The sequence below is a fragment of the Hypanus sabinus genome, chromosome 28, assembly GCF_030144855.1.
Source record: "Hypanus sabinus isolate sHypSab1 chromosome 28, sHypSab1.hap1, whole genome shotgun sequence".
Taxonomy (NCBI): domain Eukaryota; kingdom Metazoa; phylum Chordata; class Chondrichthyes; order Myliobatiformes; family Dasyatidae; genus Hypanus; species Hypanus sabinus.
In genome coordinates, this window is record NC_082733.1 from 11,644,438 (window position 1) to 11,665,882 (window position 21,445).

Genomic DNA, 21,445 nt, shown 5'->3' on the forward strand with positions numbered 1-21,445 from the left:
TCCAGAAGGCGTTCAATAAGGTGCCACATAAAAGACTCATCCATAAGGATTTATCCACAAAAGACTTATAAGGTGTTATATATAGAAGGCATTTGATAAGGTGCCATATAAAAGACTTTACCATAAGTTTGCATAGAGTGGGGGGTGATGTATTAGCATGGATAGAGGATTGGTTAACTAATAGAAAGCAGAGAGTTGGGATACATGGGTGTTACTCTGGTTGGGAATCAGTGGTGATTGTTGTGCCACAGGGATCAGTGCTGGGCTCACAACTGTTCACGATATACATTGACGATCTGGAAGAGGGGACCAGGCATAGTGTATCAAAGTTTGCTGATGACACTAAATCGGAAAAGGAAATTGTGCAGATGATACGGAGAATCTGTAGAAAGATACCGATAGGTTGAGTGGGCCAAGGTCTGGCAGATGGAGTACAATGTTGGTAAATGTGAGGTCATCCACTTTGGAAGGAAAATGGAAGTTCAGTTTATTTTTTAAGTGGTAAAAGATTGCAAAATGCTGCTGTGCAGAAGGACTTGTGAGTGCTTGTGCATATATCGCAAAAGGCTGTTTGTACGTGCAGCACGCCATCAAACAGATAAACGGAATGTTGGCCTTCATTGCTAGATGGACTGAATTCAAGAGCAGGGAGGTCATGCTGCAACTATACAGGGTACTGGTGAGGCCGCACCTGGAGTACTGTGTGCCGTTCTGGTCCCCTTACTTGAGGAAATGGCTTTGGAGGCAATGCAGAGGAGTTTCACCAGCTTGAATCCGGAGATGAGGAGGTTAGACTATGAGGAGAGATTGATTCGACTGGGACTGTACTCACTGGAATTCAGAAGAATGAGAGATCTTATAGAAACATATAAAATTATGAAAGGGATAGATAGAGGTAACGAAGTTGTTTCCACTGGCAGGTGAGACTAGAACTAGGGGACATCGCCTCAAGATTCAGGGGAATAGACAGAGATGAGGAATTGCTTTTCCCAAAGAGTGGTGAATCTATGAAATTCTGTGCCCGATGAAGCAGTGGAGGCTCCCTCAGTAAATATATTTAAGGCAAGGTTGGATAGGTTTTGGGCATAGCAGGGTTATTGGGAAAGGCAGGTCGGTGGAGATGAGTCCTTGGTCAGATCAGCCAGAATGGCGGAGCCGGCTCAACAGGCCGGATGGCCGACTCCTGTTCCTATTCTTATGCAACCACGATGCTGCTGCAAGCAAGTTTTTATTGTCATGGTCCATTAATGTGCTTGTGGATCTGACAATAATTCAAAAAACACTCATGGATTAGTTCCCTTTATAAATCCATACTAATTTACTCAATCATATTAGTAATCTCTAAGTATTCCTTTGTCACAGAGTCCAGCATCAGACTGACAGTTCAAGGCTCTGTTTTGTGAGATACCGAGCTTCAGTCTGCAGGGATGATACTAGGGTCCACGGAATTTTGGAACATGACAACACCCTCTCCATGACTACACTGAAAACTGGACTTTATCCAGTCATTAGGGCTTATCATCTTTTAGATTCATTAAGATGAGCAGTATCTGCCTCATTAATATCACTTTATATACAGGAGGAAGGAGCCAGATGTCATTTGGCAATCACAGATGGAGAGGCCAGGTAGCTTTAGCATATCACAGGATCTGTATTGGATCAGCATTTAAGTGCCTTCACTAAGAAGGAATCACAATATCTCTACTTTCTCACAAGTTTACAGCTCACGTTCTCAGTATTATTTTTTCTTGCACAATGTCTTCTTTTGCACATTGGGTTGTCAAGTCGATGTTTATGTAGTTTTTTTTGCAAAATTCTGTTGTTTCCTTTTTCCTGTAAATGACTGCAAGAAAATTGATTTCCAGGTAGTGGACAATAAATTTAATTTGAACTTGATTTATTTTTCTTCCTGACTTGCTCTGGACCCTTGCTTCTCCAGCATGTCGGCGAAATTTTCCGGCAGGCGCAACCTATTTGTTTAAATCCTCTGCAGTTCCGTATTCCTCTTTACAATATTGCTCCTCCCCAAGTTATGACAGGATTTGACTACTTGCAGTTGGCAAATTGCAATGTATTTTTTTTTAAGTCGGGCCAACTAGAGTAGTTGAGCAGACATTTAACCATTCAGAGGTTGCGTGAACAGAGTCCAACGTGGCAGAAGGCGGCTGTAGCCGGCGGATCGTCCCCATCGTTTCCGGAAAACTCGTTTGAACAAAAGCCGGCGGCGGGGCTGCGCTTCCATGTCTGACCACCAGGGGTCAGTGTTTACCTTCCATGTCTGACCACCAGGGGTCAGTGTTTACCATCAAAATCAACTTCCCGTTTCCATCAACAACTCAGGATTCTCCTGATCACCGGGGTTTTCTGCCATGCCCTTTAAATCTTTCTATGAATGAGGCATTTCCCCAGACAAAGCAACGTCAAGGTCACAAAACACCGTTGAAATCGGCATGGTTATAATTAGATTTCAGAAGCGGTGAAAACTGGAAGAAAGTGAAAAGCAGGAGATTAATATAGGTTAAGTGTTAATGGGTAGTTGCTGCAGACTCACTGGGGCCTGTTTCTTTGAATCAGAAAACTGATCCTGATGTAACCTTGAGCAGATAAATGATTCAGCGAGCACAGAACAAGGGATTGAGAAGATTCACTTTCATCTCAGTCCTTTATCCCGAGACTGTCTCCGGTTCAAGGCTTCTGCCGGGCGGGGAAGCCTCTCACATCAAACCCCCTTCTGATCTTACACGAGTTCAGCTTTCCCCCTAACGGCATCTATTTCACTCAGACCCCCTCAGTTTGACATAGAAACTCAAGGATTCAGGACCCGACAGTGCAGGTGAATGGTTCAATGTAGCAGCCCAGCCCAGCCCTACTCATACTCAATGGTGGGCCGTGCCAGCTCAGACCGCCTCCGCGCCTGGGCCTGACCCACTCCGATTGCCCGGGCAGTAGCAACTCCGCCACGGAACCGGGAGCGAAACCGGAGCCACCCAGGCACCACGGGAGTAAGGGGCGAACGCTGAAGCATCTCGGGAGGAAGGTCTCGCGGGAGTGACGTGGAGCTCTGAGCATCTCGGGAGGAAGGTCTCGCGGGAGTGACGTGGAGCTCTGAAGCATCTCGGGAGGAAGGTCCCGGCGTGCGTTGCAGTCGCTGGTCAGCATGGTGAAGCTGACGGCCGAGCTGATTGAGTTGGCGGCGCAGTACACCAACCCGGTGCGGGACCGGGAGCTCGACCTCCGGGGTGAGTGAGCCGCTGGGCCGACCCGGGTTCAGGGCGCGGGAAGGAAGGCCGCGGCAGCGGCGGGCCTGGGAATCACCCCGGTCTGGCCCTGTCCCGGTGTCCCCTCCCACCCGACTCGCTCCTGCTTTGTCTCACCGAACTCTCTCCCTGTTGTAGGGTATAAGATCCCTGTGGTGGAGAACCTGGGGGCGACTTTGGATCAGTTTGACGCTATCGATTTCTCCGACAATGAAATTCGGAAGTTGGATGGCTTCCCGTTGCTCCGCAGATTGAAGAGCCTGCTGTTGAACAACAATCGGATCTGGTGAGTGAGCCCTTCGATGGAAACTTGCTCCATCTGACAGAAGAGGATAAATGGGCCCGTGTGTATTTAAGTCGTACATTGGTAGGTAATTTTTTCACCCAGAGAGGGGTGGATCTATGGAATGCTCTGCCCCAGAAGGCAGTGGAGGCCAAGTCTCTGGATGCTTTCAAGAGAGAGTTGGATAGAGCTCTTATAGATAGCGGGGTCAAGGGATATGGGGAGAGGGCAGCAACGGGGTACTGATTGTGTATGATCAACCATGATCACAGTGAATGGCGGTGCTGGCTAAAGGGGCGAATGGCCTACTCCTGCACCTACTGTCTATTGTAAATGGGAATTTTAAGGCTCAATGTGTTCCAGCGGGAAGTCATTAAAGTTTATGCAGAACTGGATGACTTCATGTAAATATTAAAATTGTTCAGAAACTGAAAGGTGAAGATGTATGTCAGATTTATCACTCAGTTTTAATATTGCATATTCTTAAGAAGTAAGCTAAGAATTTCAGCTAGTAGAAACTAATATATTTCTATAAATGCATTGATTAGAATGTCAAAGGACTGTTGGGTGCCAATTAGCGACGGTTTTCTACAGGCAAGTGCAAAGGGAAAATGCTACATAGAATTGTAGCATTGTGTGCATTTTCAGCTAGTACACTGATGGGCTGGGCAGTCGGTCTCCAGTTTAGACCAGGGGTTTCCAGACTGGGGCCCACGGACCACTTTCTTAATGAGGTCCATGGCATAAAAAAGGTTGGGAAACCCGGCTCTGGACCCAGTACATCATAAAATACCTGCAGTGAAGTAGACTTCTCTGTTTCCGATTTAGTGATTGAACTGTTAGAATATTTTCCTGCATAAAACTATTCCCACTGATGGTACGTGATGATTTACAGGTATTTGTAGTAATGATCTATAAAATGTCTTTTCAGTCGGATAGGCGAAGGCCTTGAGCAGGCCCTGCCAAACCTGCAGGAGTTGGTGCTCACAAACAACAATCTACAGGAACTGGTGAGTGGAGCAACTTTCTGACATGTCAATACTGTCAGTTCTCATCGCTCCTGCACTCGCTGACTTTACGGCCTTCCTTTACAATATTCCCTATCCTGTGTCTCCGAGCATTGTGATTGTATATGCAACTACCACTTCCTCTGGCAGCTCATTCTGCACACAGGGAATTGCCCCCCAAGTCCTCTCAAACTTTTCCCTATATGTACAGTTTGTGCCTTCTAGTTGTAGACTCTCTTACTCTAGGAAAAAGATAGACCATGCTGCTTGTCTATGTCCTTAATGGTCTTTTACCTCTCTGTATAGCCACTGCTGGGTTTTCTACACCCCAGGACAAAGGAGTCATTCTAAGCTGTCTTTTGTGTAATTCAAGCCCTCCAGTCCCTGGTAACGTCATTTAATAAAAGTGTTGCATCTGTTGCCTTGCTGGTATTCACGAGTTTTTTCCTTTCTCTAGGGGGATCTAGATACACTTTCAACTATAAAGTCCCTCTCGTTCTTGAGGTATGTTCATTATTGACTAGTAGGTGGCTAGTTGGTCTTGTTTCTGTGGCAGTATTATATTTTATGCTAGGCAACATCTGATCACGTGTCGTCTCTTAACGAAGTCTCACTGCCTGTTTACTGTTTCTAAAAAAGGACTTTGGTGTTTTGCTGGTACATATGACGAATAAACTTGCTAGGGCTTCCAGTCAGGTACAGGTATCAACTATAACGGTGCTTTGATGATAAACTGCCATCTTCATCAGGAATGATAAACACAAAGTACACTGCAGATGCTGTGATCAAATCAACACGTACAAACAAGCTGGATGAACTCGGCAGGTTGGGCAGCATCCGTTGAAAGGAGCTCAGCCCGAAACATTGACTGCTCCTTTCAACGGATGCTGCCTGACCTGCTGAGTTCATCCAGCTTGTTTGTACGTGTTCATCAGGAATGATGCCTGGGCATGTCGAGTCCAGTGGTATTTATACCCTCCCCCACCCTGTAGTCTGACCCTACTGATTGGTTGGTCCTCATCCAATCAGGTTTCCACTCTCTCACCCTGTGGGACAATTTCTCAAAACTACTGTGCAGTGCCAGTGGCTTTTGGGACCACCTGGTGAAGGAAGCCACTAAAATAAAACTAGAGGGAAAGGATTTTAACAAAGGTGAGGGTCTCACTTTAAGAACTGGAATTCAATTATAAGCAAGGTGGGACTCCTGAAACCTGTTTGGGTGAGGGCTAACAAATCAGTGGATGGAATATGGGGGTATAAAGACCACCGGACTAGATATACCAGGCATCATCCCTGATGAAGATAGCAGTGTTTATCATCAAAATGTTGGTTAGCATGGATACCTGTACCCAGTTGGAAGCCTGTGAGGAGTTTATTCATTCACTGTTTTTGATTGTATTTATCTGATTTGAATGACACATCTGGGACTGTAACTGTAGTATGTACGACTTTGTAACTGACATGTTGAGCCTGGCCAGTGTACTTTGTAAATAAAAATACACAACTTAAGTGTGGCATTATGCCCTTCTGTTTACAATAAAGTACCTGTTTGGATCATTGATACAGAACCTTGTTTAATTTTAATTTGTGTGTCAATTCATTATTATAATGTTTTGTGATGAGAGAAGGAGCCCATCAATGTAAGAATACACATTCCAGCCGTTGTAAAACCCACACTAAATTTTAGTTGGGCGCTGATAAACTCAATTTTTTGAGTGGAAGTTTTTGTATAAAAGGCATCTTGTTGGAGCTCGAAAACCCAAATTGTCCAACTAGCCAGTTTGTGAGCTGTGACCGTGTGTCCATCCAAGGTAAAGCCCTTCCCATCATTGATAACTCTACACAGTGTTGTTACAGGAAAGCAACATCCATCATCAGGAGCTTTCACTACCCACATCATGTCTCTTCTCACTGCTGCATTAGGAAGGAGGTACAACCCACACCAGCATGTTCCAGAGCAGTTATTAGCCTCAACCATCAGGCTCTGAAACTTCCCTCAACTTCATTTGCCCCTGTCCCTGAACTGTTCCATGAAGATGAGACTCTTTGTCTTATGGTTTCAATATTTAGTGCTTATTTATTATTTTTCCTTTTTATATTTGTCTTTTGCACACTGGTTGTCCACCCTGTTGGTATGGTCTTTCAATGATTCTATTATGGTTAATGGACTTATTGAGAATGTCCACAAGAAACAGAATCTCTGTTGTTCGTGCTGACATATATAAACTTTGATAATAAATTTACCTGGACTTTGAATTTGTCATTGTGTTTGTTGTCAGCAGATGGCAATGTAACACCATCGCTGCTGCTTAGAGAAACACACAAGAGATGCTGGAGGAACTCAGCACGCCAGGCAGCATCTATTGAAAAGAGCAGGACCTTTGAAGGGTTTTGGCCCAAAACATCGACTGTATTCATTTCCATAGGTGCTGCCTGGCTCGCTGAGTTACTCCAGCATTTTGTGTGTGCTGCTCGGATTTTCAACATTTGCAGATTTTTCTCTTGTTTTTGATGCTGCTCAGATTGGACAACTGATAACATATCCTGCTTTGGTCACTGTGGCCTGCAGAATCCTAATGACCTGATGTAAGCCATTAGCAGTGACCTGCAAAATGATTATTTTCTATTGTGCCAGCTTTCTACTGAACCCTGTATATTCCTGCTGTTTTTCTGAAGCCATCTGCCAACTCATATGACAGCATCTGTGCCAAGCCATTAACTTGTTCTGTTCCGTGTCACCCTATATTTCCTGCTTTTTCCTCCATTCAATGAAATGTTGATTGTTCTGACAGTTTGTTAGGCTGAATGCACTTAAAAATAATGAACCCTGATTTTTGCAGCCTCCTGCGGAATCCTGTAACGAGTAAGAAGCATTATCGACTTTATGTAATCCACAAAGTTCCACAAGTTAGAGTCCTGGATTTCCAGAAGGTGAAGCTGAAGGTATGGTTTGGACCAGCTACTGCAGCACATTTTTGTTAAAGATTTTGTGCAGTTTGTTGTCTGTATATCTTTACACTATGGAATGAAGTTCCTTCAGATTGAAGGATTTGTTTTGTGGGAGCTCAAGATAAACAAATCACGTCAGTATCATGTCATATGGTGATGTCTTCTCTGAAATGAGAAGGAAAATGCTCCCTGGAGTACTGAGTTCCATTGCCACAGCTCTGACAGAATGCTGGAATTATTCCCTTGTGTGACAGATTATATTTGCAGAAAAATGATTTTTCTCTAGTATTTTATTCAACTGTCTTTTCCTGTTAGTGCATGCTGTAAGGCAGTGGTGCTACTTGCTGTTAAGATAATGCTAAGAAATCTATAAATGGCAAGGTAGATGTAACTAATGTCAGTTCAAGATTACACTGTACACAACTGGACAATGGCATTTCCATATCTTATGCTCTTAAGAGCTGCCAGTATGTTGATTTATTATAATGAGCTTGCAGGGAAGTAGTACACATGGGGAGTATCTGCATCTTGAGGAACATAGGCTCAAACTTGAGTTTGAATTTGAGCTTGGCCATTGTCTGACATTGGGGAGGAGATGGTTGCTCATGGGGGTTTAGCTTGGTAAGGGGTCAGAAGTTGTGAATACATACAGAGCAGTTATGGAGACCCAGAGGGCAGCGTTACAGTAAATTACTTGTACGTCATTTGAAGATTACAACAAAAAAGCATTTGACTGAACTGACCATGGTGTGGTTGACATTCAAAAAAGAGTGGTAGTGGTAAAGAAGTTTGGACTGTTTGTGGAGCAACTGCAGTGTTGGTCTCTATGAAAACCAATGGCATAAATGGGTCTGAAGTCTAAAGATGGTTCTGCTGTGATTCAAGGAAGACCAAAGTGAAAGGTAGAACCAAAAGGATCTTGACATACTTCCCCAGAAGCAGCAGCGGTATCGTTTGACAAACTATTAGTTAAAGTGAAGGTAGTGTAATAACTGTAGGCATTTTTAATCTTGTACACAGAACTGATCAAATTGTCAATGCCTCCTGATGGTAGTTGGGTAGTTTCCTTGCACAATGATGTGGATCCAGCGCAGAAATGGGCAATTTTAAGTTTGGTCATGTACATTGAGATGGAATTTATTTCCAGTCTCTGGCTAGGTGTGAGTGAAGAATTCAGATGTATCTTTGAGGTGGTAACAAACTTGGATAGGAACCTAAATGTCTGAAATGTTAATGCTTTGATGGAATGTTTGTCAAGCTGGATTGGAAAGTTTGATTTCAGCTCTTTAGTCAGTGTTTGCAATTGTATCTTCCATCAGCTGGGCATGGAATGACTCATGGAATGGGCATGGATTTGGTTTCATTTCATGGACAAGATAGATCTCTTATGTTCACTAGTTGCCAGTTTTGTAGCACAGCTTGGTTGGAGGACAATGGTTGGTTCTTTCCTGTTGTAATTTAGTATGTTTTCTGGCCCTCCTGTCTGCATACTGCCAGCTCTGGTCAGTCTAGCTTGTTGGACAGGTGGGTGAATATGGTATGTAATGCTGTTTGTCTGGTATGCTACAGTGATTCTCACAGCTTCCTGGAATATACCTCTTCCCATCCTGTCACTCGTTTAAAAAATGTCATCCCCTTATTTCAGTTCCTCTTGTTACTGTCACGTTTCCTCTCAGGATGAGGCTTTTCATTCCAGAACTAATGAGATGTCCTCCACTTTCAAAGAAAGGAGCTTTCCTCCCTCCATCATTGATGCTGCACTCACCCCATCCTCCTCACCCCACCAGTGATGGGGTTCCTCTTTCACTCACCCAGTAGCCTTCGCAACCAGCACTTAATTGTCCATAACTTGTCAATTCCCCCCCCCCCCCCCCCCACACACACCAATCTCCCTCCTGATACTTGGGTTGTTAAGTGAAATTAACTGACCACAGTCTTCTAATCCTTCAATATGGGGGAGATGACAGGAATGGGAAATTCCAGATGTGGCGGTTTTGTTTAAGAAAGGCATAGGGATTTTCCTGGCAACTAAGCTGATCCAATGGTATATTAATGCTGGTTGTGATTTTAGAAATGACAATCGGGAAGATAAATTGCCAAACACTTGGCAAAGTTTGCTATGGGGAGCCAGTACGATTTGTAAAAAGCCATGTCTTACTAATTTCAATGTAGATTAGTCAAAAAGATACCCAAAGAACAAATTTTGTGTGGAACACCCTGCTAGAGGCGGTGGTAGAGGCTGATACATGAGGGACTTATAAGAAGCTCTTAGATAGGCATGTGGATGACATAAAAATAATGAGCTCTGTAGGAGAGTAGGGGCAGATTGATCTCAGGGTTGGTTATAAGATCAGCACAACATTGTGGGTTATGTATTCTATGTTTAAAGGGTGTTAAGTGCCTTTTAAATTCGTATTTACAAGGTATCACAAAATGCAATTAATAACACTTGAGGCTCACAGAAGCAGAGGGCCAGCTACACCTGGGCTTTTTTTAATTTTCAAAGTGGTTTAAGGTAGCAGCAAGCAGAGTAAATGATTGGTTTTTGAAACTAAGGATGGTTGACTGTGGTGTTCCAAAGGATCAGTGCTGTTACCACTGCTTCCTGATTTAGAAATAAACTGCATTGCTGAGTAAAATTTCAATGTGTTAATGATGCTTGTGGGGACGATAGCCTCTGACTGCAACAGGGCACTGGCTATCAATTGAAATTTAGATCCCTCTGCTGTTCTGCCAGGTCTTGAACGTGTCTCTGGATAGTCCTCCAGGCCACTGTTCCTGGAACTCTTGATTTTAAAAGTGGTATAAATACACAAGATTCAGTTTTGTGTTGCTGGTTTAAGCACTTGAAATTTGTAGCTCTGGTTGTTATCGTTGTTTTCGTACTATTGTATCATGGCCAAGAGGCTAGTGTTAAACTTTGATTTGGGCCTTCAGTCCTCTCCATCAGCTCGCACCAAGTCAAAGTAATGTCTCACATCAGATGCAAAGCTGGAACTTAATGTTGGTGTGTGCTGTTGTGCATTGGTGTGTGTTGGTGTGCGTTGTTGTGCTCTGTCATTGTTCACACTATGGAGCAGCTGTCAGTTCTTTCCTCCTCCCTTCTCCCATCGAGTTGTACTGCTGTGTAGCGAACCTGTGTAAAACAGAAATCTGAATTCATCTTGTTGGTTGGGTGATTGATGGTGGGTACTTTTGTAATTTTACTCAACAGTGCAGTTTATTTCTAAATCAGGAAGCAGCGGTAACAGCACTGGCTCTTGTGAGCACCACAGTCAACCATCCTTAGTTTCAAAAAAACAATCATTTACTCCGCTTGCTTAAAAACCACATTTTTTAATCCAGGTTCATAACCAAAACTAGTGCTAAATCCAAAAATACTAGCCGTGTTCCTTTCACAGTCATGAAGGTTATTTTGCTGGATTCCTTCCTACCTTGGGTCAGGTACAGGTTGACCTTTATTGTTAAGAGCGTTCTGAAGCAATGATTTCAGGATTTTGAGAGTGTCTTTATTTTGCTATTATTCTGAATTCTTTAGACATTATATTTTGACAATTGACTCTGTTGAATTAAGTATCTGGGTAGTAATGTTATTTTGTAAGAACCACACTGCTTTTTCACCAGTTCCAGAAAGTTCTGTTAGATTATATGTGTATATCATTATCTTGGGAATAAGTATCAAAACACCAAATACCTCCACTGTTAATCAATTGCTAATTATTTTGGAGATTAACAGAAATTTGCATTTATGTAATGTAAAACATCCCAAGAATCTTAGAGTAATAAGAATAATACTGAGTGTATTGACTTGCTGTAAAATAACGTGCTGACTTTGAAATCTGTGCTTTAAGTATTACATCATTACCTGTTCAATGTGCTGCTCTCACATGTGATTGGTTCCTGTGCACATTCATCATAGTTGGATTTCATCCAGATTAATGATAGATACATAGTGGACTTGATTGCATCCACATGTGGTCTTTCCCATACTTGATCCTGTCGCTACTGCAAAGTTACTGTGTACCCATTGGGGCAGAAGTAATTGCCAACAAGCTTTTAAACATAAATCTGGGACAGTTTTGGATTCACTTTGTCCTGAGTTTGGGCATGATCACAATTGATGAGCCCGGTTCTCGGGGTTGGGGGGGGGTGGGGGGAGCTGGGAAGCAGGGAGACACAGATTATTACTCAACTGCAGTGTTATGGTCTGGCTACATGGCAAAGCCCAGTGAAACTCTTTGCATTGTGACAACTTGATACGTGGGATGGACATTCAAGGGAGTCCATTATTCCCTGACTAATTCCTGGTTTGTTAGGATGTGGTTTGGTGTAAACTATATATTGGTGTTCCTAAAAGTACGGGGGTAGGCAAAATGTTACTGTTCTGGGATAAGCCAATCAGTTTGACTGTAACTGGATGTGATGTATCGCCGCAGGAACGTCAGGAAGCGGATCGAATGTTCAAAGGCAAACGTGGGGCACAGCTTGCAAAGGATATAACCAAGAAAACAAAGACGTAAGATACAGATACCAAATTTAACTTGATGTCTTGCCTCAGAAACACTGTAATTTTGGGCTTATCTTTTTTAACCTGTTAGAGGTTGTTGACTTGTCAAGGATTAATAGTATTTCCAAATTGCTGGCTACTTTGAGTACTTCAATTGCTACCATCCCAGCATCTTTGTGTTTCTGAGGGAAGTTATTTCAAGTAGTGATCTATTCAGGGAAGTGCTGTAAAATGTATCAGTTAATGAAAAGAACAGATACTGCACTGGTTTTTAAATATTGTGGCTTTAAAGGTCCAGAGAAGATTGTACGTGACAGCTTAATTGACTAAATTGTGTGTTTTAAGTTTCACACCAGGTGCAGGATTGTCAGGAGAGAAGAAGAAAACGGGGCCTTCTGGACCTGAAGTTGAAGCAATTAAGGTAATAGTCTAGTTTGTGCTGCAACTTTAAATGGACCTCTCAAAGGTAAATGCTGGAATTGGAAAGTGAAACGAGGGAATATTACGACATAGGGTCTGGAATGTTTCTGGGAATAATGTATGAACAAGATATTTGGCTGATCAGTTTAAGAAAAAGGAAATAATCACAAAGTAATTCGTAACTTAAGTTTTTCAAAGTCTCTCCTGAATAAATGTACAGTGCGGCAACAAAACACTAAAGCTGATCTGTTCTCTTGGGTGATGACTTGATTACATTTGCACCATAATTCCATAATTTTACCCAACAAAAATAGAAAATTGCAAATCAGATGAGAGGGAGGGTGGATGGAGGATGAATCCAAAGGTGGCACCCCTCTCCCTACTGTGTTAGCTAATTTGATATATTTTCTTTGGGCAGTGAGAGGAATAACAGGTAAACATGTTTCTGTGACAAATTAATGGATATATTAATTTTGGGAAAATAAAAAGTAGCAAGAGTAAGCCATCTGCCTTTGAATCTGCTCTGTCATTCACCAGAATTGTGGGCAACCTACCTTTATTTTTCTCTTTGGTATGGACTCAGTGACTGAGCTTCCAGGGTAAAGAATTCCAAACATTTACCTCGAAAATGTTTCCTCATCTCAAACCTGAATTGCCTATCCTATATTACCAAACTGCCCCTGTTCCAAGAATTCTTAGTTGAAGGAAACATCTTTACTCATCTAACTTGTCAAAGTTTTTACCACTTTTATGAGTTTTGGTGACTTCCTCTCGTTCTTCGGATTCCAATACAGTCTGCAGGAATTAACAGCTGGTGCACAGCAGGAGACCAGTCAAAACTGATCTACCTGAGCATGAATTTGGCACATTGTCAGTTGATGAGATTACCAGTAAAATTATAGGTTGAATTCAGTACTGTCTAGAGGGAGATGAATTAAGTAACGGACTAGGCAGGTAATTGGGTAACAGTAATCTTATTACTGATTAAAGTGACTGTCCACAGGTCTATTACATACTGCTGCACATTAAAACGTAAAGAGATTCCTGAAACTTGGGTTTTGTTGCTGCTGCATTCCATGGCTCTACTTAATCCAGTTTTCTATTACAACGACGGATGCACACTATACCACAATTAATCAAGCTCCTGAAACTTGGAATCCAATAACAACTCCTATGACTACTGCTAGGCTTTGTCTGCAGTTCCCTGTTGCCACATTAGCACACTCCAAATCACTATTTACTAGTGATTAGCCCTCACTGTTCCTACCCCCACAGCACTGTCCCTGTACATTCGATCTTTCTTTGTAGACAGAAAATCAGCCCCTCAAAAATCCCGAGAACGCTCTAGTGAAACTTTGCAGCACTGCCTCTGTGGCAAGTGCATCCCTTGAGTAAGCAAATCACATCTGTCCACTGTACATTGGGTTGGATGTCACTGGGCCTTCTTCAGTTGAAAAGCCGTTATTGTTCCTCTAATCAAATCTTCATATAAACGCTAACACACCATTTGGCCATTACGTGATTACAAATCAAACTAAAAATTTTCTCTTCTCTGTTATTACCTAAACTGTTGGGTGTTTACAGTGTTCTTGTATTTTAGTCTCCCAATAACTACAATATTTGCAGAGCTTTCCTTTGACTTTGTCCATCTGGAGGAGATGCAAACAGGAAATTAATTGGCTGCAATTAAAAGCCTTCACTCACATCCTTTGTGTTACTCAATCAGTCTCCACCCTTTTACAGATGGTCCTTTTGTTCAATGCACCCATCCTGCAAATTTAAATGTGTTTAATTTTTAACTGCTCCACGTTCTGAAACATTAATTTTACTACTTCCTCAAATTTGGTCTTTTTTGTTTGAGAATACTTTGCAACCAGGAATGGTGTGGGCAAACTTCACTTGTTTTTCTTCAAAAGATATTTGAATTGGACAGATGATGTCCTGTAATTTGAACAGTGGCTTAGCGAAGTTCAGGACTTCAGGGAGAGAATAGAGGAGTGGACACTGGAGTTAGTTGCGATGGGCACAAGGGTTTGAGAAACTAGGCATGTTTTTAAAGCTAACAGAGAGAAGGTTGGTTAAATGGCCTTAACTGTCTAGGTTTAGTACATTGCTAGCACCAGCTGTCTGTTTTATATCTGAACTCTTGAGGACTCTGGTCAGAGGGGAAAAATGTGCATAAATATGTAAATCCAAGTAAATGGCTATTTTCGTTCCACAATGTCAAGTTCTTGGAGATAGTCTGGGGAAAGGACAGTTCAAATTTTACCATCAACGCTGCCCTCAACTGCATCTCTTCCATTTCATGCACATCTGCTCTCACCCCATCCTCCCGCCACCCTACCAGAGATAGGGTTCCTCTTGTTCTCACCCCCCACCCCACCGTGTCCAGCACCAAATTCTCAACAGCTTCCGCCATCTCCAACAGGATCCCACCACCAAGCACATCTCCCCCCCCGACACACACTTTCTGCTTTCCACAGGATCGCTCCCTATGTGACTCCCTTCTCCATTCATCCCTCTGCACTGATCTACCTCCTTGCAAGCTGAACAACTGCTACACCTGCCCCTACACCACCTCCCTCACTACCATTTAAGGTCCCAAACAGTCCTTCCAGGCGAGGTGACACTTCAGCTGTGAGTCTGTTAGGGTCATGTACTGTGTCCATTGCTCCCGGTGTGAAACCTGATGTAGATTGGGAGACTGCTTCACCAAGCACCTAAGCTCCGTCCGCCAGAAAAAGCAGGATCTCCCAGTGGCTACCCATTTTAATTCCACTTCCCATTCCCATTCCGGTATGTCTGTCTATGGCCTCCTCTATTGTCGTGATAAGACCATACTTGGGTTGGAGGAACAATGCTTTTGTATTGCATCTGGGTAGTCTCTAATCTGTTGGCATGAACATCGATTTCTTGAACTTAAACCCCATCCCCTTTTCCCTCTCTTGCCTCCCCCCTTTTCTTTGTTCCATGGCCTTCTGTCAGACTCCCCCTTCTCCCTCTCACCAATGTCCCTATGTCTCTCACCAATCAGCTTCCCAGCTTCTTACCTCATCCTATCACCTTGTTTCTCCCTCCTCTCACCTTTTAAATCAACTCCAAAGCTTTTTTTTCTCCAGTCCTGCTGAAGGATCTCAGCCTGAAACATCGACTGTACTCTTTTCCATAGATGCTGGCCCGCTGAGTTCCTCAAGCATTTTTGTGTGTGTTGCTTGGATTTCCAGCATCTGCAGATTTTCTCTTGTTTGTGATCAAATTGTTAATATGGTCATTTTTGTAATTCAGATCTGCAACTGGAAATAATTTGATTTCAGTAAAAAGCAACTTGCCCTAAGTGGCAAAGGGCCAAGCTGAATGCTGACAGTTTGGGTTAACTCCTATTGCTCTTATTAGCCCCAAACTAATCACTACCTTCTGTACTGTGGTAACGTGTCTGATGTAACTAAAGCCCTTCACATCTGGCCTTCACCCCACCTTGCAACTCTGGGTGACTTCAAGCTCTGACTCTTCCATTCTGGCACTGGTCTCGTGGGCTTAAACTTAGCAGGTCTTCATACACAGTGCATTGAACAAAAGCTAAAGAATGTTGCCTGATTGGCTTTCCTCGTGTGTACCATCTAAATCACACAGATGGAGTACAGACAAAAATGAGCATTTAACCTGTTAAACACACAAAATGCTGGAGGAACTCAACAGGTCAGGCAGCATTTATGGAAATGAATAAACAGCTAACAATTTGGGCCAAGAAACTGAACCGAGGCTGATAAGGAAGCAGGAAGAAGGCAGAATAAGAAGGTGAAGGGGAGGGGAAGGAGTACAAGCATGAAAGTGATAGGTGAAGCCAGGTGGGTGCGGGTAGGGGGGATGAAGAAGTTGGGAGGTGATGGCTGAAGGAGGTCGTCTGGGAGAGGAGAGTCGACCAGTGGAGAAAGGAGAGGAAGGGCACCAGGGTGAGTGATAGGTGGGTAGGGATGAGAGATGAGACCAGAGTGGTAAATTGAAGAGAAAAGGGGAGGGGAAACCTGTTCACTACTTTTGTACATTGGTCTTTTTTACCCTCTGGTATTAACCCTAAAGCGACTTTTGAGAGGAAACACTTGTATATAATTTATCCTAATTTATACATGTGTTGGCACGTGGCTTAGTGGATAAGGCATCGATCTAGTGATCTGAAGGTCACTGGTTCGAGCCTCAGCTGAGGCAGCACTTTGTGTCCTTGAGCAAGACACTTAACAACACATTGCTCTGCGACAACCAGTGCCAAGTGCCGAAGTGCCCTTCCCTTGGACAACATTGGTGGTGTGGAGAGGGGGAGGCTTGCAGCTTGGGCAACTGCCGGTCTCCCATACAACCCTGCCCAGGCCTGCACCCTGGAAACTTTCCAAGGTGCAAATCCATGGTCTCACGAGACTAACGGATTAATACAATATAATATAAGAATTAATACATAAGGGTAGTATAATTTCTCTTGTGTATAAAGTCACTACCTATTACCCATGATGCCAAAATATTTTTTCTGCAGAAGACTTGTCCTTTTTTTTTCAAAATATTCTCAGTAGCTTTGGCAAGTATTAGTTCCAAAGCCCCAAGGTTTTCCTTGCTTTGAGTGTTTGGTACATTGTTATCTCCTTCACGATGGGGGCAACTGGTTGCTGTGGCAATTACAGAAACAGCAGGCCTATGAAGAGGACAAAGGATGACATATTTATTGGACAACAACAAGACTGTTTCAAACCTGTTGTTTTTGTTCCATTTGCAGAATGCTATTGCAAATGCATCAACTCTGGCTGAGGTGGAAAAGCTGAAAGGGATGCTACAGGCTGGACAAATCCCAGGCAGAGACAAGACTGGTGAGTAGTAGGAAATCTTGAGTCAGAAGCAAGCACTGCAAAATCAAATGGTCCGGGGCAAGGAAAGTTCATTTTTTTCCCCACCAAGCCCAATCTGCCAGTAATGTGTTGCATTGTTTTATGCAGACTAATTATTCTACTTTCTGATGCTGAATTCCCTATGCCATTAGAATCTCAGGCGTTCCCAACCTGGGGTCCATGGATCCCTCCATTAGTCCAGGGCATGAAGAAGGTTGGGAACCCCTGCACTATTCAAAAAGAAACAAACTGTTAGTGAGATTGTACAAAGCCCTGTCTCACCTTTCATAAACATTGACTGGATTCCCATTAAAGTTTATCCCAATTGCTCAAGCTTAAGCCTTTGAGATTGAAGATGGGATTTTTCTGATGAAAGATCAGATGGGGTTGGATTTCTAGAACAGTAGATTTGGGGAGATTTAATTGTGGTGTTTGAAGGATCTAGATAGAGTATCTGTCAAAAATCGGAGGATTTCTATTTAAAATCAGTTGAAAGATGGCTCTTTTCAGCCTGTGATATGGAATTCACTATCAGAAAGATTGATAAGAGGTAGCAAACCACATGTTTGAGCTGTAACTTGGATTTGGACAAGAAAAGCTATGACATGATGATGGAATGTGAGGTTAGATTGGTTGCTCTATTTCCCCGTAGATATGTGGCGCTAAATGGTCTGTGCTTTAAATTTTCTATAATTGTAGTTTGGTTCTGCTAGCCCTTTGTCCAAGTCTCTCGGTAGATCTGCATTTCCTATAAACAAAGGCCATTTTTTTTATATGTCAACAGACCTTGCCACCTCCACTCTCAAATCTTAGTATAAGCTGACAGGTAGAAACCTGGCTGCATGGACTGTACAGCTCAACTGTGGTTACAAATTATTGATGTAATATTGAGCTCTGAGGCTGAACATCAACCCGCAACATCCAACCTTGCTGTGCTTGCATACGTGACCCCCTCAGCCATTGGCCTCAGTGCCCCACCTTCCTCAAACTACAATTAGAGGAAAGAAACATCCACTAGGAAGAAATTCTTGTTGCTTGAAGTGCCTTGGAATTGTAACTTCAACCATGATGAAGTGTAGGGAAAGTTCACAAGATGTCCAAAACAATTCATGATTACAGAAGCAAAGTTCCTGGCCAACCTGTAACTGCATCTTTCCAAACCAAGATATGAGCATGGTGGGGGGAGCTAAATTATTTAACAGTACGTAGGCTTGCGTGCTGTCTGCTGGTGACTGGTTTTGCATTCAAATCCATCTGGCTGCTTGCTTGCTTTTCATCCGCGATGGGTTGAGCTTTGAGCTAGCAGCTTGGCGTATTTTAAAAAAAACAGACAAATGCTGAAGAAACAGCGATGTTGCTGCCTGACACACCATAAGGCGCAGAGAGGAATAGCAGCAACAATGTAGGTGTATGCACCCAGTTATGCTCGTGGAACATTTAACAGCATGGTGCTCAATTTGCATATGAGAGGCTTTGACAATCATTGCTGACGCCAATATTGTGCTTTTAATGAAACAATGCCCCACACCACCATGCCTCAAGGAAATGTTGGAAAAGATGCAGAAATCTATTAATCTCCATTTTGATTGCTGTTGATGATCGAGCTCGTGGTCCTTGGGATAAAGATTTACAAAGAGTTGCTTTTTTTTTGTTAAGGAGTTTCTCCTAATTTATGTCCTGCATTCCCTAACACCAATTTGAGGCTGTAACCCATGGTTCTAAGCTCTAGTTGTGAGAAGAGTTCTCGTTCTACCCTGTCGAGTCATTAAACTGTCCTTGCTCCATTTTTTCTCATTTCTAAGCTATTTTTAGTGGTGTGGAGTTCTGATTACTCATCCTCTTCTTGCATGGTAGTCCCACTGTCCCAGCAACCAGGCTTATAAACATTCCCTGCATCCCTGCATTACCTTATCAGTCGGAGGGGGGGGGTGCAATTTTTCATTGACACTTGGAGAGCATCCCTGAAGTGTTTTCTCTTTCCTCATAGTAAGCTCATTCTATGAAGAAAGGTGGAGTGGAACAATTGCTTTGGAAGTCACTGTAATGCCTCCCAATGTATATGAGTAGCACCGTCCCAGCAGCCAGCTGTGTGGCTGTTACCGATGGTGTTTCCACTTGCTGGTGGGAAAGCTTTGGTGAATAATTGAACCAAGTCTTCAAATGGAATCTGCTTGCTGAAGCAGTGACTCTTGATCATTCATGCTGACATACTCAATCCCCTACTCTGCAGGTTCTTTCTCTAAAGTGTTTTGAGTTGGAAATTGTATTCTGTCTGTGGCTGAGTTGTAAACTCCTGGTTCCGTGCAGCTTTTATTGACCCTTATTGAAATCTTTCATCTCTGGGTAGCAAATTTAAAATGATAGTCACAGTGTGTTGTGTTTGCAGGTCCTACAGAAGAAGTTGAGGAGGAGGAAATGGAGACGGATGCTGTTACCAATGGCAACTGATGCTTCCTTTAGTGTTGGTTAAACTTCCACAGTCTTGGGTTTGGACATGAAGCTTTGAATTTAGTGAAGGAACGAGCTTTGAGCTTGTGTTTATTTGTCAGTCGACAGCTCTTACCACCTGAAACGTGTACATCCAACTGTTACGTCCAGGGACCACTGTCGATGCAAATCAGTATTTGATACAGGAAAGACTGGTTTGTGTTGCTGTAAGTGACAGTTCACTTCAATTGTTCTCAAATTATGTTTGCTTGTCAGAATTTTGATAATAAACATTCTTTGCATTATAATTGTCTGTTGACTTTAACATAGATGCACATGGGAGAGAGACAGTGATTCACTAAAATACACCTTTCCACTAAAATACATTTGAGATGAGAAGACTAAGTACAGAGCTAGGGGTGGGGGAGATATTTAAAATAAAGTTTGGTGCTGGGGAATGCAGTACAGAGTGACTGGGGCAGGAGCTTCTGTGATGTTCTCAAAGCCTGTGGCAAGAGCATTCTGACGCTGATGAACAGATCATTAGAGAAAATCAATTCATTAAGCAGCAAACATATCACCATATCCATCACAGTAACAAGCTCCAGGTTCACTGCTGTGAAAACTGATTTTTAGTGTTGTAGTCCCAGCTTCATTGGGGATATTAATTACCAAGAAATAGGATCTTGGTGACCATCTTATAAATTATGTCGGGCACCACCTGCCCTCACCTGGAAGATAAGATCCCATGTTGCTCCATCAGTCACCGGAGACCCAAGGAACCTGAAGAGAAGCAAATTACCCCAGAAGATAACATCCCCTTCCACTCTTAATGCGCTTGGTCAGTGATCATTTAAATCTGCCAACTGGTCTTTAGAATTAAAACATTAATTTAATTTCTCTTTCCACTGATGTTCCCTGATTAGAGTATTTTCAGCATTTTCTGTTTTTAGGATCAACAGAGCTTTTTAACAAAATTTGACCACGTTATACTGGTGTGTAGCAGATGTATTAAGTCCAGGAAAAGAGGAAGTGTGTGTGTATACTGTCAACAGAGAGAAAGGGAAATCATTGTCAGCTTTTACCAGATGCAATGGGTCTGTGGATGCAAGCTTAGGGAGAGTGGTGTCATTTTATTAGTGTGTGATAAAGGAGATTGAACGAAAGGGAAAACTACGAGAACTAGCAGCATCGATCAACATTAGAGGTCTCTGATCATAATGTAAGATGGTTCAGCATTCTAGAAGCAGGACAGTCATACTGGATGTGGCATATACAACTCCAAGTGGAGAATAAGTGACTGGAGAGTATTTGTGGCCACCTGTTTCAGCAAACCCCCCCCCCCCCCCAATTTTTTTTTCCTGTGGACTCACTGCAAATCTTGCATTGAATACCTGTTTAAGTGGGTACAGAAGGTACCCCTGAGACACGGGTCATTCCTGACCTTGTGGAGTTGTGTGTTCTCTGATCAGGTGGGGTTTCTCATGGTATTCTGGTTTCCTCCCACATCTTGCATATTGGTAGATGAATTGGTTTCCTTAAATTGCTTTGTGCTTGCAGTTGAGTAAATGGGAATGCAGGGAGAATTTAAAGCAAAATAAATTGATGTAGGGTAGTATAAATGGATGGATAATCATCATTGTGGGCTAAAGAGCCTGTATCCATGCTATATTTCTATTCTCCCATTATGTCAACCCCGTGAACCTTCACCAGTAATGTACATCTAT

At 42.8% G+C, this 21,445-nt stretch overlaps 1 protein-coding gene across 1 annotated transcript; it reads left to right on the forward strand.

Moving 5' to 3' along the window:
* Window positions 1–3,081: 3,081 nt before the first annotated feature.
* Window positions 3,082–20,020, forward strand: snrpa1 (small nuclear ribonucleoprotein polypeptide A'). Its single transcript, XM_059952608.1, has 9 exons — window positions 3,082–3,239; window positions 3,396–3,543; window positions 4,472–4,550; window positions 5,005–5,051; window positions 7,388–7,490; window positions 11,933–12,012; window positions 12,349–12,424; window positions 17,183–17,273; window positions 19,678–20,020. The coding sequence occupies exons 1-9, from the start codon at window positions 3,158–3,160 to the stop codon at window positions 19,737–19,739; spliced, it is 768 nt and encodes a 255-aa protein (XP_059808591.1). The 5' UTR covers window positions 3,082–3,157; the 3' UTR covers window positions 19,740–20,020.
* Window positions 20,021–21,445: the final 1,425 nt, after the last annotated feature.